The 15,650-nt window shown below is 41.9% G+C and overlaps 1 protein-coding gene across 16 annotated transcripts in view; it reads left to right on the top strand.

The window, feature by feature from the left end:
- BEST3 (bestrophin 3) overlaps positions 1-15,650 on the top strand; it is a 74,784-nt gene that overhangs the window by 27,534 nt on the left and 31,600 nt on the right. For 2 of the 16 annotated variants that reach the window (XM_082422757.1, XM_082422758.1), the window contains exon 10: positions 2,841-2,918. The exons of 13 other annotated variants lie outside the window; for them this stretch is intronic. In XM_082422757.1, coding sequence (XP_082278883.1) covers positions 2,841-2,910 — 70 coding nt within the window. In that variant the 3' untranslated portion in view covers positions 2,911-2,918. Of the gene's footprint in view, positions 1-992; positions 6,128-15,650 lie in introns of those variants that run through there. One more of the 16 variants, XM_082422756.1, reaches the window with a different exon arrangement.

The raw sequence follows: 15,650 nt of genomic DNA on the forward strand, positions 1-15,650 counted from the left end.
TTATTAAATCTGATAACGTATCTGACTTTGGAGAAATGTGTGAATGTGGGGGAAGTTTAAGTATATTTGCTGAAGGCAGATGCTACAGTTTCCAAGTACTCTTAAAGAGAAGAGTATGGACAAATTTAGAAAAGTAAAAAGAGCCCTTCCAAAAATTACAGAAAAAGGAAAAACTTCTACAGAGTTTTTCTTATAACTTTTTGGCAAAACTATGGTTCATTTTTCCCTGAGGCCAGTTCTAAGCAGATTTGTGAAGTGAGATCGTGTCTAAAGTTGCCACCTGTGACCTTCTTTCTCTTCCCCCCATACAGTTCAGCCCTCCTCTTTCTCTACTGTTAAAAAACAAAATTCAACTGAGTAAATTTTAAAGATCTTACTGCTTTATTCAACAATTCATGAATTGGGCAGCATCCAATCTAGCAAAGAGAAAGGAGCTTCAAGGGGCTATACAAGTGAAAGACTTGTGTAGGCAGAAGGGGGCAGGAAAAAGGCCGTTACACCAGGCAAAAAAGTGGGTTGGTTATTGCAAGGTCACTTTCCTATAGGAGGTGGCAGGGGTCTAGAAGGCAGACTGCCTAAGTAGTGCTGATCAGGCAAATCCTGATTGATTGGTTTAAGATTCCATTTCTGGAAGAACCGAAACTATGTCTCCGTTTGGTGACATGGGGCTTAGCATAAGTGACTCTATTTTGGGCCTGTTGTCTTGTTTTTAATACTACTATGAGAATATCTAGCTTCAATCCTATCCCTATAAGGCTTTGTTTTTAGCTCAATGTCTCCTAATCCTCAAAAATAATGGTTTGGGGTGCTCCTCCAAAAGAACCTCTGAGGCTGAAACCCCTTCAAGACCCAAAGAAAAAGATGACTGAAAGTGGAATCTCAGGAATTGTGGCAAATAATGAGATGATGCAGGAGCCGAGCCGGGACGCTCACCTTGCTGCCCTCAAAGCACAGCTTGGTGAAGGTTGCCTATTCCTTGCTTCTGCTTCTAGATGCCTGCTAAGCCTGGGCCCTCCTATCCAGGACCTCCTCCAGACCAAGGTACTCATCCCTAGCTCAGCAGACTGCTCAGTCTCCATAAATAGCAATTTCCTGCTGTTTGCACTTCTCAGCCTTTTGTAATATTGGGTTGGCAAAAACGTTCGTTCGGTTTTTTCCGTAAGATGGCTCTAAGTAGCGCTTAGTTGTCTTTAGCCCTCATCCAAAACAGTTTTGTTAGATTGTATTGTGACAGCTGTCATACCAGTGTGCATTTTAAAAATATCCGAAATTGGTGAATTTTTGTGTAGCCATTTTAATATTGAAGATGGAAGGAAAAAAGCAGCATTTTCAGCATATTATGCTTTATTATTTCAAGAAAGGCAAAAATGTAACTGAAACGCAAAAAAAGATTTGTGCAGTGTATGGAGAAGGTGCTGTGACTGATCAAACGTGTCAAAAGTGGTTTGCAAAGTTTCGTGCTAGAGATTTCTCGCTGGACGATGCTCCACAGTCGGGTAGACCAGTTGAAGTTGATAGCGATCAAATCGAGACACTAACTGAGAACAATCAATGTTACACCACGCGGGAGACAGCCAACGTACTCAAAATATCCAAATCAAGCGTTGAAAATCATTTGCACCAGCTTGGTTGTTAATCGCTTTGATGTTTGGGTCCCACATAAGTTAAGCGAAAAAAACCTCTTGACCGTATTTCCGTGTGCGATTCTCTACTTAAATGTAACGAAAATGTTCCGTTTTTAAAACAAACTGTGACGGGCGATGTAAAATGGATACTGTACAATAATGTGGAACAGAAGAGATCGTGGGGCAGGCGAAATGAACCATCACCAACCACACCAAAGGCCGGTCTTCATCCAAAGAAGGTGATGTTGTGTATATGGTGGGATTGGGAGGGAGCCCTCTATTATGAGCTCCTTCCGGAAAACCAAATGATTAATTCCAACAAGTACTGCTCCCAGTTAGACCAACTGAAAGTGGCACTCAACAAAAAGCATCAGGAATTAGTCAACAGAAAACGCATAATCTTCCATCAGGATAATGCAAGACTGCATGTTTCTTTGATGACCAGGCAAAAACTGTTACAGCTTGGCTGGGAAGTTCTGATTCATCCACTGTATTCACCAGACATTGCACCTTCGGATTTCCATTTATTTCGGTCTTTACAAAATTCTCTTAATGGAAAAAATTTCAATTCCCTGGAAGACTGTAAAAGGCACCCGGAACAGTTCTATGCTCAAAAAGATAAAAAGTTTGGGGAAGATGGAATTATGAAGTTACGTGAAAAATGGCAGAAGGTAGTGGAACAAAAGGGTGAATATGTTGTCCAATAAAGATCTTGGTGAAAATGAAAAATGTGTCTTTTATTTTTACTTAAAAACCAAAGGAACTTTTTGACCCACCCAATATATTCTGCAGTGGCAGTTTCATGGATATCTGGCAACCTTCTCAATTTTGAAAATTAATAGAAGAGGTTTTTCTATGAGTTTGTTTTTAGATCACTGAGTAAGCTTTAAACTTCCCCTCCACTCCCCCCCATCATTAATTAATGCAAAGTATTTGAAGATCTGCCTTGTAAAAGAAAAGAGACCAGCACCATTGATAGGGCCAGGGAATCATCGTGATGACTCTGTTTGGACTGCAAGTACCACTTGTTTTCCATTTCTAATGTCCATTGAATTGTTTTTGCATGATGGTTAAAATGATAATTTATTTTGGTCCTCAAGATTTTTATCTTGATCTACATATTCATCCTAATCATCATAATTTTACATTCCTTTGCAAGTGTCCACGTTCTTTAGAAAGTATTAAAATATGTATTTCTCCTATTTCTAAATACAGAAACATAGCATTAGGAATTTACAAGACCTTGGAGAAAATACATAACCCAAATGATTACTGGGAAGATTAAACAAGATGGTAAGCATAAAAACACTCTAGATATAAATGTAGAGCATTATTATCAACTAGTACAGATTTCTTATTTGTGGATGTCAAACTGAGGCACAGAAAGATTAAACAAATCTAAGCTATTTTTCATATTAAACTAACCTTGGAAATTTGGGAAAGAAAATAAAACTCTTGAGAGGAAACCAGGAGGTAGGGTATTTAAGAATGGAGCAAAAGGGACTTCCCTGGCGGGCTAGTGGTTGAGACTCCGCGTTTCCAACGCAGGGGGGACGGGTTCGATCCCTGGTCAGGGAACTAGGATCCCACATGCGCATGGCATGGCCTAAGAAATAAAAATTATTTAAAAAGAAAGAAGGGACTTTCCTGGTGGCACAGTGGTTAAGAATCCGCCTGCCAATGTAGGGGACATGGGTTCTAGCCCTGGTCCGGGAAGATCCCACATGCCGTGGAGCAACTAAGCCCGTGAGCCACAACTCCTGAGCCTGCGTGCCACAACTACTGAAGCCTGTGCACCTAGAGCCCGTGCTCCGCAACAAGAGAAGCCACCACAATGAGAAGCCCACGCACTGCAACGAAGACCCAATGCAGCCAAAATAAATTAATTAATTAATTTTAGAAAAAGAAGTAGGGGCTTCCCTGGTGGCGCAGTGGTTGAGAATCTGCCTGCCAATGCAGGGGACACGGGTTCGAGCCCTGGTCTGGGAAGATCCCACATGTCGCGGAGCAGCTAGGCCCATGAGCCATAACTACTGAGCCTGAGCGTCTGGAGCCTGTGCTCCGCAACAAGAGAGGCCGCGATAGTGAGAGGCCTGCGCACCACGATGAAGAGTGGCCCCCACTTGCCGCAACTAGAGAAAGCCCTCGCACAGAAACGAAGACCCAACACAGCCATAAATAAATAAATAAATAAATAATTAAAAAAAAAAAAAAAGAAGTAAATGTTCTAGTTCTAGTCACAAAATGTTAGTGAAAATAAACAGGTCTATGATTTTAAAAAATAAATAAAGACTCATCACCTACTTTAAAAAAAAAAAAAAGAATGGAGCAAAAAGTTACCAGTTGTCAGAGAGAATCCTGTAGTTAAGATGGCCTATTTACTAGCAGGATGGACCAGGCACAGGCAAAGGCCAGGGTCTATTAGGGGAGGCTTTTCTGAGACGTTTAACTGGACTCTGCTAGAACCAATTGATCAAAGAAACAACTAGGCAAAAGCTCACTTGATCTTGACTTTCTGCATGAATGAGGACCCTAAAGGGGAGCCTCACAGTCCAGGAAAGGTCACTGCAGGAATTCAGGCTTTTGGAAGCCAGCATTCACAGAAATGCCCTCTTTGATCCATTAGTGTCGATTCTTTCAATGATTGTGCTATTAGACAAGATGTTTCTGGTTGCCTATGACAGAAAACCAACTCAAACTAACTTAAGCAACAAGTGCTTTCTTGGGTCACATTCAGAAAGTAGTCTAGCTTTGGGTGTGACTGGATCCAGAGGCTCAGATATGTCACCAAGACCCGCATTGCCCTCCCTGTCCCTCAGTTCTACTTTTCTCTCCACTGGCTCAGGTTTCAGGCAGGCTCTCCCCTCCTGACGGCAGAAAGGCAAGATGGCAGCCAGCAGCTCCAGATGTCCAACCTATCTTCTCAGCAAATCCTATGGAAAGAGCACATCTCCTTTCTAACTCTTAAAACTAAAGTACTGGATTTATTATGATTGGCTGGGCTTGGCTAACATGCCCATTCCTGAACCAATAACTATCAACAGGAAGACACAATATTTTGATTAGCTAAGGTTGGTTCGTGCGTCCATCTTTGGACCAAGGAGTGTGGTCAGCCCCCACCAGCCATATGGAGTAAATGATACCTTAAGAAGAATCACGGTGCTATTACCAGGAGAAGGGTGAATGGTTTGCTGGGCTGGCAGAAACAATAGATGTCCTCTAAAGTCTTAAAAGCTAATTCCCTAAGCATTGAATTGTTCACTCAACAAATACAACATCAATACCAAGTAAACAATCTGAAAGAGGCTCAGAGAAAAGGGAAGGTAGAAGTAAGGATTATTGTAGCACAGGTGGTTGATGATGACTGAGCCAATGAGTTCTTTGCATTAGGATGAAGACTAGGTGTCAACATGGTATGGATGCAAACATTTCAGTGTTTGCTGCTTGATGTGCATAAAAAATCCTTTCCTGGACGAGTTTTTTTTACTTTCTTATTCTATTTAGGACATATGTTCCCAGCATATTTAATTCAGAAATCAGATTTGCCTCATCTTTTCATATCAATGTTTCAGGTTTGTAATCACAATTCCCATGACCCAGAAATTCCAAAGTCGAGGCAATGCCCTTCAATAACTGAGCAAAAGTACTATCCAAGGGCAACCTTAGAAATTATGCCGCCTCCTACATTCTTTCACATTCAGCACACTACTCATTTCCATATAAAAAGGGAATTCCTTGGAGACAATTCCTTTGTTCTCTATATTCAGGAACACGGCCAAAATATTGCCCTATTTCCTACACATTTACCAAATATACATTACTGAAATAAAGTAATTCCCCCCTCTCATTTTTATCTCAAGTGCAAATTTAAATGATCACATTTTTCCTTGTATCTTCACATGTGGACCGTACTCATTCATTTATTCAGGCAATATTTTCTTTTAGGGCCTAGTATATGGTAGGTTCTATGCCAGATGCTACAGACAGGCAAAAACAAACAAACAAAAAAACACACCTTTTAAGCTCACAGACACAATGAGGAGACAAGTTACAATACAATGTGGTAAATGCAGCAATAGAGAAACGCTGAGAGTCTTATGGGAACACAGTGAAGGTACACTTCACAGGGTCTGGTGAATCAAAGAAGGCCCTTAGAGTTGGGGAGTCTAATGTGCATCTTTAAGAATGAATTTAGGGGGCTTCCCTGGTGGCGCAGTGGTTGAGAATCTGCCTGCCAATGCAGGGGACACGGGTTCGAGCCCTGGTCTGGGAAGATCCCACATGCCGTGGAGCAACTAGGCCCGTGAGCCACAACTACTGAGCCTGCGCGTCTGGAGCCTGTGCTCCGCAACAAGAGAGGCCGCGACAGTGAGAGGCCCGCGCACCGCGATGAAGAGTGGCCCCCGCTCGCCGCAACTGGAGAAAGCCCTCGCGCAGAAACGAAGACCCAACACAGCCATAAATAAATAAATAAATAAATAAATTAAAAAAAAAAAAAAAGAATGAATTTCGAGCTAGCACACAGGAGTGAGGGGATTCAGCAGAAGGTACATTCCAGGCCATATGAGCAAAGACAGAAAGGAATGATAGTGTATTCAAAGTGACAATTTTTTAAAATTTCAGCTTTTTTGAGGTATAGTTGACATATAAAATTATAAGATAATTAAAGTACACATTGTGGTGATTTGATATATGTATACATTATGAAAGGATTCCCCCATCTAGTTAATTAACACATCCATCACCTTACATATTTATCTTTTTTTTTTTTTTTTTTGGCGAGAACATTTAAGTTCTCTTTTAGCAAATTCCAATTATGCGATAGTGTTATCAACTATAATCATCATGTTTTAATTAGCTTCTCAAACCCTATTCATCTTATAGCTGAAAGTTTGTACCTTTTTACCTATTTTCTCCCTATTTCCCCCAACCTCCTAGCCCCTGGCAACTGTCTTCCTACTCTGTGTTTCTATTAGAGTAACAATTTGATAAGCAAGCAGAAGAGCCAAGAAATGAACCTGGAGGGGGAGGTAAGGGGGGATTATGGAGGGCTTTACAGCCTGAGTAAAGAGTTTCAGCCTTTTTCCAAAGCTATTAAATGACATGGTCCCATTTGTGTTTTAGGCAGGTTGTCCTAGCAGCTGGCTGAAAGATGGATGCCTGGGGATAAGACCAGAGCCAGAGAGCCAGTGAGCAGGCCGTTAGTATAGTTTAGAAGGGAGAGGATAAGGGTCGGACTAGGGTGGCGCTTCCAGGGATGCGGACAGTGGAGATGGCAGAAGGGAGAGATTCGAGAAAGGAGAAGGAGTTAAGTATGACGGGGCGATTGGTGATGAACCGAGGATGACAGAGAGTAGCAAGGAGGAGCTGCTGAAACGGAAAGAGGATGAGCTTCCTTTTGCGTGGGTTGCCTTGGAGGCATCTGCGGGCAATTCACATGGAGGTGGCCAGCGGGCAGGGAGCACAGAGACAAAGTCTAGACAGGGGGATGCATTTGACCGCTATCAGTACATGGTGTGTGTTAGAACCTAAAGAGTGGGTGGGAGCACCCAGGAACTGTGTCAAGTGAGTAGGACAGAATACAAAGGGTAGAACACTGTCACTTAAAGGGTGGTCAGAGGAAAAGGAGTCCTTGAGAGAGAGCAGGAATGATCACTACAGGTGCAGGAGAATAACCCAGAGAATGCCCTGTCATAGAGACCGAGGGTGGAAGTTTCAACATAAAGTCTGAAAAACACCATAGGAGTTTGCATTTTAAGGTCATTGGAGACTTAAGTGAGAGTGCTGAGCAGAAGCTAAATTGGGAGGCAAGGAGATCAAGATTGCCAACGTAAACTATTTTCAAAATAATTTTATAATGGAAAAATTCAACCATATACAGAAGTAGAGAACAAACTATAATAAACCTCATGTAGCCATCACCCACTTTCAACTATCATGTCATGGCCAACCTGGTGTCACCCATCTTCCCACCCACCTTTACTGTACCCACCACTGAACCATTGTGAAGCAAATATAACCACAATACCATTTTCATGCCTAAAAAAAAAAAAAAAAAAAAAAAGCCCCAAAACTCACAATAATTCCTTAACTCATTAACTATCCATGTACTATTTTTTTGAGAAGTCTGGATTGGGGGTAAGAAATAGACCAGACAGCATCCAATGAGACACAGAGTTGAGGGTAATGTCATATTTTATATTTGTTTTACAACATTTTAGGATGGGAACACCTTAAGCATGTTTAGAGGGAAAGAGGAACCTGCCCTCCCCACCCTACCACCAATCCTTGGAATTACTTTAACCATCTCTACTGAATTTCACTTTACCGTTACGCCCTGGTCTTGTCTGGACAGACCCATTAAGACTCCCTATGGTATTTACTGTAGTACTGTCCACTGTATGACTTAGCATCCCTTTTATCAGAGGTCCTACGGGGGAAAATTTATTTCAGACATCAGTGGGAAAAAAGAAAGTTTTGCCTCTTCTGGGTAACTCTTACACTATTTCTCTTACAGACTGTGAATTTTATAGTTGATGACGGTCTTTTTATTTTGGCTGCTAAAAGCTGAAAACCCAATTTGTAGACCACCTTTAGTCAGTGTGTGAGATTTTTTGGCATGTTTCTTTTGGTCTCATCTTGTTAGTGTTCCTTATTCTAGCTCTATCATCTTAGCCTAACTTTATATATTATTGCATTGTGTTTATTTGTATAAGCTACCTCAAATCCTTTATAAGATGAAGCAAGATGTAATAAAGAAATAAATTGATAACTCTTGTTGCTCTGAGAAAGGAACGAAAAAGGACAGGCAGAGTGAAAGGAGCTCCCTGGAGGAGAGGGAAGACACAGGAGCCAGGGGAATTGACAGAGAAGGGCCTAGAGAAGACACGGGGGGCGGCAGGGGAGAGAGGAGGCCTCGGAGCCTGAGCTGGAGGGAGGGAGCTGAAGATGGATGTTGTGAAGGGCGATGGGGAGATGGTGCCTGTTCAGCTAGTGAAGCAGGAACCAATGTTCTCACCACCTCCAAGCATCGTCATGTCTTAATCCGAAGGAAGTTATAACTGACAAAGCCCATCTTTCTCGGTTGAATCTAAGACCAAAAGCTTCTGTTTTAAAAGAGCATCTTATCATTTCTAACACCAAACCAATGCTGAAGTTCCATCTCCCAATCTTTGTATGCGGCATGTTAAAAATCAACTTCAGGGAATTCCCTGGCGGTCCAGTGGTTAGGACTCCGTCCTTCCACTGCAGCTGGCATGGGTTCAATCCCTGATGGGGGAACTAAGATCCCACATGCCGCATGGTGTGGCCGAAATAAATAAATAAAAAGCACTCAATTAGACAAAATCAACTTCAGAATGACCACTTGGAATGAAAAAAGGCCAGTTGAAAATCTGAACTGAGCATCCAGCATAGAAATGCTTTCATAGATATACTTGTCTTAAGCATTTAATAAACCATGTTAATTATTGTAATAAACTACTAATCTCCATTTAATAAACCAGCCTATGAATTAACTGAACAATGAAAAAGAATCTTTCCTATTTGAACTCTGTTCCCATTACCACACCTAAGATAATTTCAGTTGAAGCTCTTTAGTTTGTTCTTTGTCATAATATAGAATGCTTTCTGATCTGCTATTTTAATTAAGAAATCTTTTCATTAGCTTAACCATGGAGACACTAGTAACCAACTTTAAGAAAACACCCACAAGCAGCCAAAAGAAGAGTTGTCCAAAAGTTGCATATCAGGAAAACACGCAGAAGCCCTAAAATGAAAAAGGTCTTCTTTGCGAAACAGTGGACACTTATGCTTGATAAACCTCACTTAACCAAAACAAACCTAGAATGCTCAAACTCAAGCCAACATTGCTGAAAATAATTTTTTTTTAAATGAGGTCCCGGCCCAGCCTACCACAGCTAGCTTGAGGTAGAATGCTTGTCTTCACATTATAACATCATGGGTTCACTCCAAAATTCTTCTTATTTTTTAAATACTTGGGATTATCCATTAGCACAGATTTTTTAAGGCTCTGAGGAATGGAACACATGGAAATTAAAGACCGGAAGTCGCATAACTCCCTTTAAATCCTGTCTTGGAAATCCAAACAGCAATAATTCCTTAAAGGCATTGGAAAAACCCTAACAAAATATCCATCCATAACAGCTAAAGGATTCGAAATTCTGGAGGAGAGAGGCTGCAGCTGCTTATGAAATAGATCACTCGAGTGTGTCGTGAGGTGTGTCTACGTGGGATGTGCTCACTCTGCCCTGCTAATCTAAAGGCAGGCTCCCAGCCTGGCAACCCAAACTGCCGACTGCAGTCCAGCTCATACAACACTGTTGTATTGGCCTTTCTGCCATGATTCAAATATGTCAAAACTTCCTCACGTTGGTAGTGATCTTAAGGAATGGGTCTGTGAATTAAGGATCCACTTAACAAAGAGGAGTAATATTCAAATTTTTGCAAGAGTTCCTCCTGGTTAGGAGTTGAGGAATTTAAGATTTATTTGGTTCTGTGAAACTACAACCACATACCCAGAAATAATGACTTTTACGTATCTATCTTCATTCCTAGGGTCCTAAGAATATGTAGAAATAATACAGTACTTTTTTTTGCAGTGAAACGTATATGTATTTAACGTGCACAAAGCATTTAGGATTTTACAGTACAGTCAGAAGTATTCTTAGTGATATAATACTTCAAATATATCAAAATACATATTCAAGCAAGCAAAGACTTTATTAAAGTGTGGTTAAATATACTTCTAGATGGATGTTTTATTCAGTAATCCCTTCTTAGCCAACTATATTCAAATATTTTAACTTTACAAGAAGAAACATAGTCTGATTATATATATACACACACACAAACACACACACACACACACACACACACTATTGCATGCTTGTGCCATAAACAGCCAAAAATATCTCAAATTCTGAATCACTAACTTCAACAAAAACATATTCTTGGAACATTGATTTTCACTTAATGTACCAAAAAGGAAAGGAGAGACGGAAACTCCCAAGGAGATGAATGTCCATTAAGTTCATAATTTTAGAACTTGCTCAGGGATTCTTTCATTTGCCGGCATGGGGTCACCACTGGTGCTTAGTTTTCACCTTCTAAGTGGTATGAGAGGTATAGATGGCTTACTTTCCTTTTCTAACAAAACTCTCACAGGATACAAGAGTATGGAAAGGTGGGGACTTTAACTTTGGGCCACAATTTCTTTTTGTGACAGCCAATGGAGGCCAGGTGAGAAGAAACAAAATGGTAATGTGAGGCTAGATATGCTTGTTCTTTAACCAGATTTGCCATAATGCTTGGTCCAAACTATCAGAGAGGCAACAGAGAGGCAGCGGGTAGGTGGTGGCCAGCTCTCTGGTCTCAACAACCTCCAGTGATGCTCTCTACAGCTTGAAACTCTCTCCTAGCCGGCGGGGCGGGGCGCTGGGGGAAGGGGCTCGGGGGTTGGGGGGGAGTGTTGCTGGGTGGATACAACGTTCTGTCCACTGGATTTTTCTCACAACACTCAGCCTGCCCCTCCCGGCTTAGCATAAAGGTTATTTACTCATTTTATAAATCCCTGGCTACAGCTTTGACGGTGATTCTGTAGTGCAGAAGGTTAAAAATTACAGTGTGTGCCTCTAATGGGTTTGAAGAGTACATTTTGCTTTGCTCATGAATAAAGGCTCCTGCACATGTGACTCTGCCCCAGTGGACTTTCAAGCAATTGCTGGCTTCCTCCAAGGCAGCCGCCTGACTTTGAGTACACAAGCAATTTGAAAACAATAAATCTGATGTGAGAAGTAGAATTCACCGTATTAAGTATCATTTTCCTAAATTCCTCATTTCAGTTCTGTTAAAATGACCTATTATTTGAATTTAAATTGTCAAAATACCACTTTAAAAGTGGCCACAGAGAAGGAAAGACAAGCATCATCTAGTTTTATTCTTCAATCTTTGAAGCTCTATAGTTACTTGATGACACTAATGAGAAGGGATTTTCTTCGCAAAAAGCTTGCTTTGAAAAAAATACATTACATCTTTTAAGTCATTGGGGATGTTTTGGTCTTTCCATGTCAGACACACCCCGAGAAGCTGGAAGTCGGCTGCCATCTTCTGCAGTCCTGTGTCCTGCTTCTTCTTTGTTACAGTAACAGGAGGTGACAAGTATTCTTCTGCACCCCTGAGCATCCAAGCATCTTTTCAAGAGGCCTTAATTAAATCACAGCCGCTGGAGTCCTCAGACATTAGTCATTGGCAAGGGAGACTGAGGGGTTGACGGTTTTGTAGGTGCTCAATAGATATCTTGAAAATTGGGGGTCTTTTTTTAACACTTGAGATTGAAATAAGAACACATCCCAATCCTGACATCGATTTGACCTGTAGAAATAATGCATGCTCTCCCTCCTTCCAGACTCAACTAGAACCAACTAGCCCGCCGAGCTTAACATAATCTATTCTCTCTCCCGCCACGTACACTTCTCCTCCCTTTCAGAAAGAGCCCAATACGTGCCACAACCTTTCTCATTCTCACTTTTTCTGCATTGATGATTTATATTGTGCCATAATATTTACTGAAGGATTTGACAATGTCTGCAAATGGCACAAAAAACAATATTGGGAGGCAAGTCAGGGCAGTCCCACCACCTGACTGGCCTTATCTTCTTTCTCTCAAAAAACCCAGCTTCCTCCCATCCTTATATTTCCCCTCCATCTACTCAATACCCTAGTCTCATCCATAAACAACTGTTGTAGTCATCCCTTCCAACATGTTAATTGTTAGGTGGCAGCTTCGAGGTGTAGCAGCATTTTTAAAGGACCCGCTTGAAGGAGAAAAGGGAGTGACCTTCGGACAGACACTATTATTTCCTCTAACCATGTGTAGTCGATGATGATTTGGAAACCATCTCTGAAAGTTTGCCAGTCATTGACAGAGTCCTTTTTATATCGTCTACTTTTCAAAGCTTTTCCACGTATATTATTCCTTTTGAACTTCCAAACACCCTTGTAAAGCAGGTAAAGTAAGTATTGTTGTCATTAGTTTATCAAGTATGATGCTAAGCCACAGGGAGGTTAAGTGACTCTCCGAAGGTCATACAGCTGGGGTCAGCCTAGGCAGCAGTAAACCTGGCTCTGCAAGCCCCCGAAATAAATCATTCTCCTCACCACAGAGGCAATTCTCAAATTCCACCTGCTGGACACTAATGGCTGCATGGCACTTTCCATGTACGTCCTCCGGTCTCTAATTACCTGCCTATCTCAGTCTGAGTGAATTCCAGAACATCAGACCTAGGTTTTTCAGCTGATCTTCTCTAAAATATAGCAATATAATGAGGGTGCTTACATTCTATCATACAATGTTTCTGCTATAATTGTTTTGGGGCATTTTAAGTGGTGTTATATTTGGGCCTCAGGATTGTACTAATCCTATACTAAAGGTCTTTAAAAATCAAATAAGGGGCTTCCCTGGTGGCGCAGTGGTTAAGAATCCACCTGCCAATGCAGGGCACACGGGTTCAATCCCTGGCCCGGGAAGATCCCACATGCCGTGGAGCAACTAAGCCCATGCACCACAACTACTGAGCCCTCGTGCCACAACTACTGAAGCCTGCACGCCTAGAGCCCGTGCTCCGCAACAAGAGAAGCCACTGCAATGAGAAGCCCACGCAGCGCAATGAAGAGTAGCCCCCGCTCTCCGCAACTAGAGAAAGCCCACGTGCAGCAACGAAGACCCAACGCAGCCAAAAATAAACAAAGAAAGTTCCCTTTAAAATATAATAAAATAAAATAAAAATCAAATAAGGAGAAGCAGAAAGTCTCAAAGGACCTAAAAGGTACATCCTTTCAACTGGGAAATAAATAATCTTTAATGTATTCTATTCCGCACGTTTTCAGCCTTAAACCATTTTGTCCTCAAACCACAGTTTCTGCTGTCCTATTGGGAACCAGAGAAAGGAGATGGGTCTTGTGTGTTGGCAATGAAACCTCCATCACAGAAACATTTGGAAGAAAGGTCATTAGGTCTGTCACGCTGGGGAGTTTCACTTCTGCACTTTGATAGCGTGAAGAGCTGGAGGACTTCATCACTACAGCATGAGATTCATAAAACTGCCCCCCCAGGTCACAGACCACCAAGTGTTCTTCCAAAGACCCACTAATGGTCTTTCTGACTAATGGTGTGGAAAGTTCCCAAGTCATTGAGATTACCTCCCCTTTTTCCCCTTTAAAAACTTTCATGGCCAAGCAGAATCTCCGGAGCTGGTTCTGGGACTCGAGTCCGCCTTCTCCCCAGGTTGCTAGCCCCCTGATTTTTTTTGCTTTTTGTTTTTTGGCCATGCCACACGTCATGCGGGATGTGGGATGCGGGATCCCGACCAAGGATTGAGCCCATGCCCCCTGCAGTGGAACCGCGGAGTCTTGGCCACTGGACTGCCAGGGAAGTCCTTCTCTCCTCTCGTTTTCCTCTTTGTTTCATTCCTATCAATATTCATTTTATTTGCCTTATTTCTTAATAACCCTTTAAAAATGTTCACCCTGTCAAGACCTGTCTCTTGTCTCTTGATTCTCTCCTTTGCCTTTCCCCGTTTTCTTGTTTTTTTTTTTAATAAATAAATTTATTTATTTATTTATTAAAAAAAAAGAAAGAAAGTTCCCAAGTCATGTTTCTTACCCAAAGCATTTCTGGATGAGAACACTCAACAGGGTTGCTTTCCATGTAGCTTTTCCCACTTGGACATGACTACCAAATGACACAATTCTAGTTATGCCCTCCACTCGCAAAGACAACCCACAGCTGCCCACTGCCTCTGGGGTAAAGCCCTAATCCCTCTACCTGGTATATGACTCTTCATGACACAGTCCAAGGCTACCAGTTTTATGCCTGACACTATTCTGTACACTAATCCGAGTATTTCCCATTCCTCACAAACACCTGAAGTTCCCTGCTGTCTAATTTGCTCAAGTCACTTCTTCCACCTGGAATATTCTGTCCCTTCTCTGCTCATCTGTTTCCTTTGCAGTGTCAAAGACCAGCTCAACAACTTACTTTGCCCCCAATTTAGCTATTTATATACATGCCTTCTCCCTCCTTCTAAATTATGTTATATAGAACTTAATGCAACAAATGTGTTCATGGCAGATGCTCAATGCATTTAGTTGGGTATGTGGATAAATCTCATGCGCCCACACCACAGTCTCAGAGGCAGGAAGGTGCAATAGGACCTCATGGGCAGTCCTGCCCAATGTCAGTGGGTGAATCAGTAGAACATCAGCAAGATCACTGGCCTTTTTGCAGTTTGCTCTCTGCAACTGGTTTGTTTTTCTCCAATGTGTGACCCAAGGCCTTAATCCTTTGCCTCAGTTGAGTGTACATATCCACTACATCAGTGCATAGTTAGAAAGTTTTTTCCTTAGGGACCACGAAGTTTTGAAGTAATGATAATACAAACATTTTTTTCCTAGAAGATTTTGTCATTCTTACAAGGTTGTGTGCCTTAAAGAGTAATTAAGGGGCTTCCCTGGTGGCGCAGTGGTTGAGAGTCTGCCTGCCAATGCAGGGCACACGGGTTCGAACCCTGGTCTGGGAGGATCCCACATGCCGCGGAGCGGCTGGGCCCATGAGCCACAATTACTGAGCCTGCGCGTCTGGAGCCTGTGCTCCGCAACAAGAGAGGCCGCGATAGTGAGAGGCCCGCGCACCGCGATGAAGAGTGGCCCCCGCTCGCCGCACCTGGAGAAAGCCCTCGCACAGAAATGAAGACCCAACACAGCCAAAATAAAATGAATAAATAAATTAAAATAAATAATAAAAATAAAAAGGAATTCCTTTAAAAAAAAAAAAAAGAGTAATTAAGGAAGACAAATCCCAAATAAAAAGTGAAGATCCCAAATGGAGGACAGAGGCCTGTCCTATAAAGAGACACTGCCAGCTCCACCTCGGATTCCCAGAGCACATCCAGAACAGCAATCTTAGTGACCAACTGCTCTGGTGTCCTCCATAACTAAATGGGTTCC

This window comes from Balaenoptera physalus (assembly GCF_965194825.1).
Source record: "Balaenoptera physalus genome assembly, chromosome: 13".
NCBI lineage: Eukaryota > Metazoa > Chordata > Mammalia > Artiodactyla > Balaenopteridae > Balaenoptera > Balaenoptera physalus.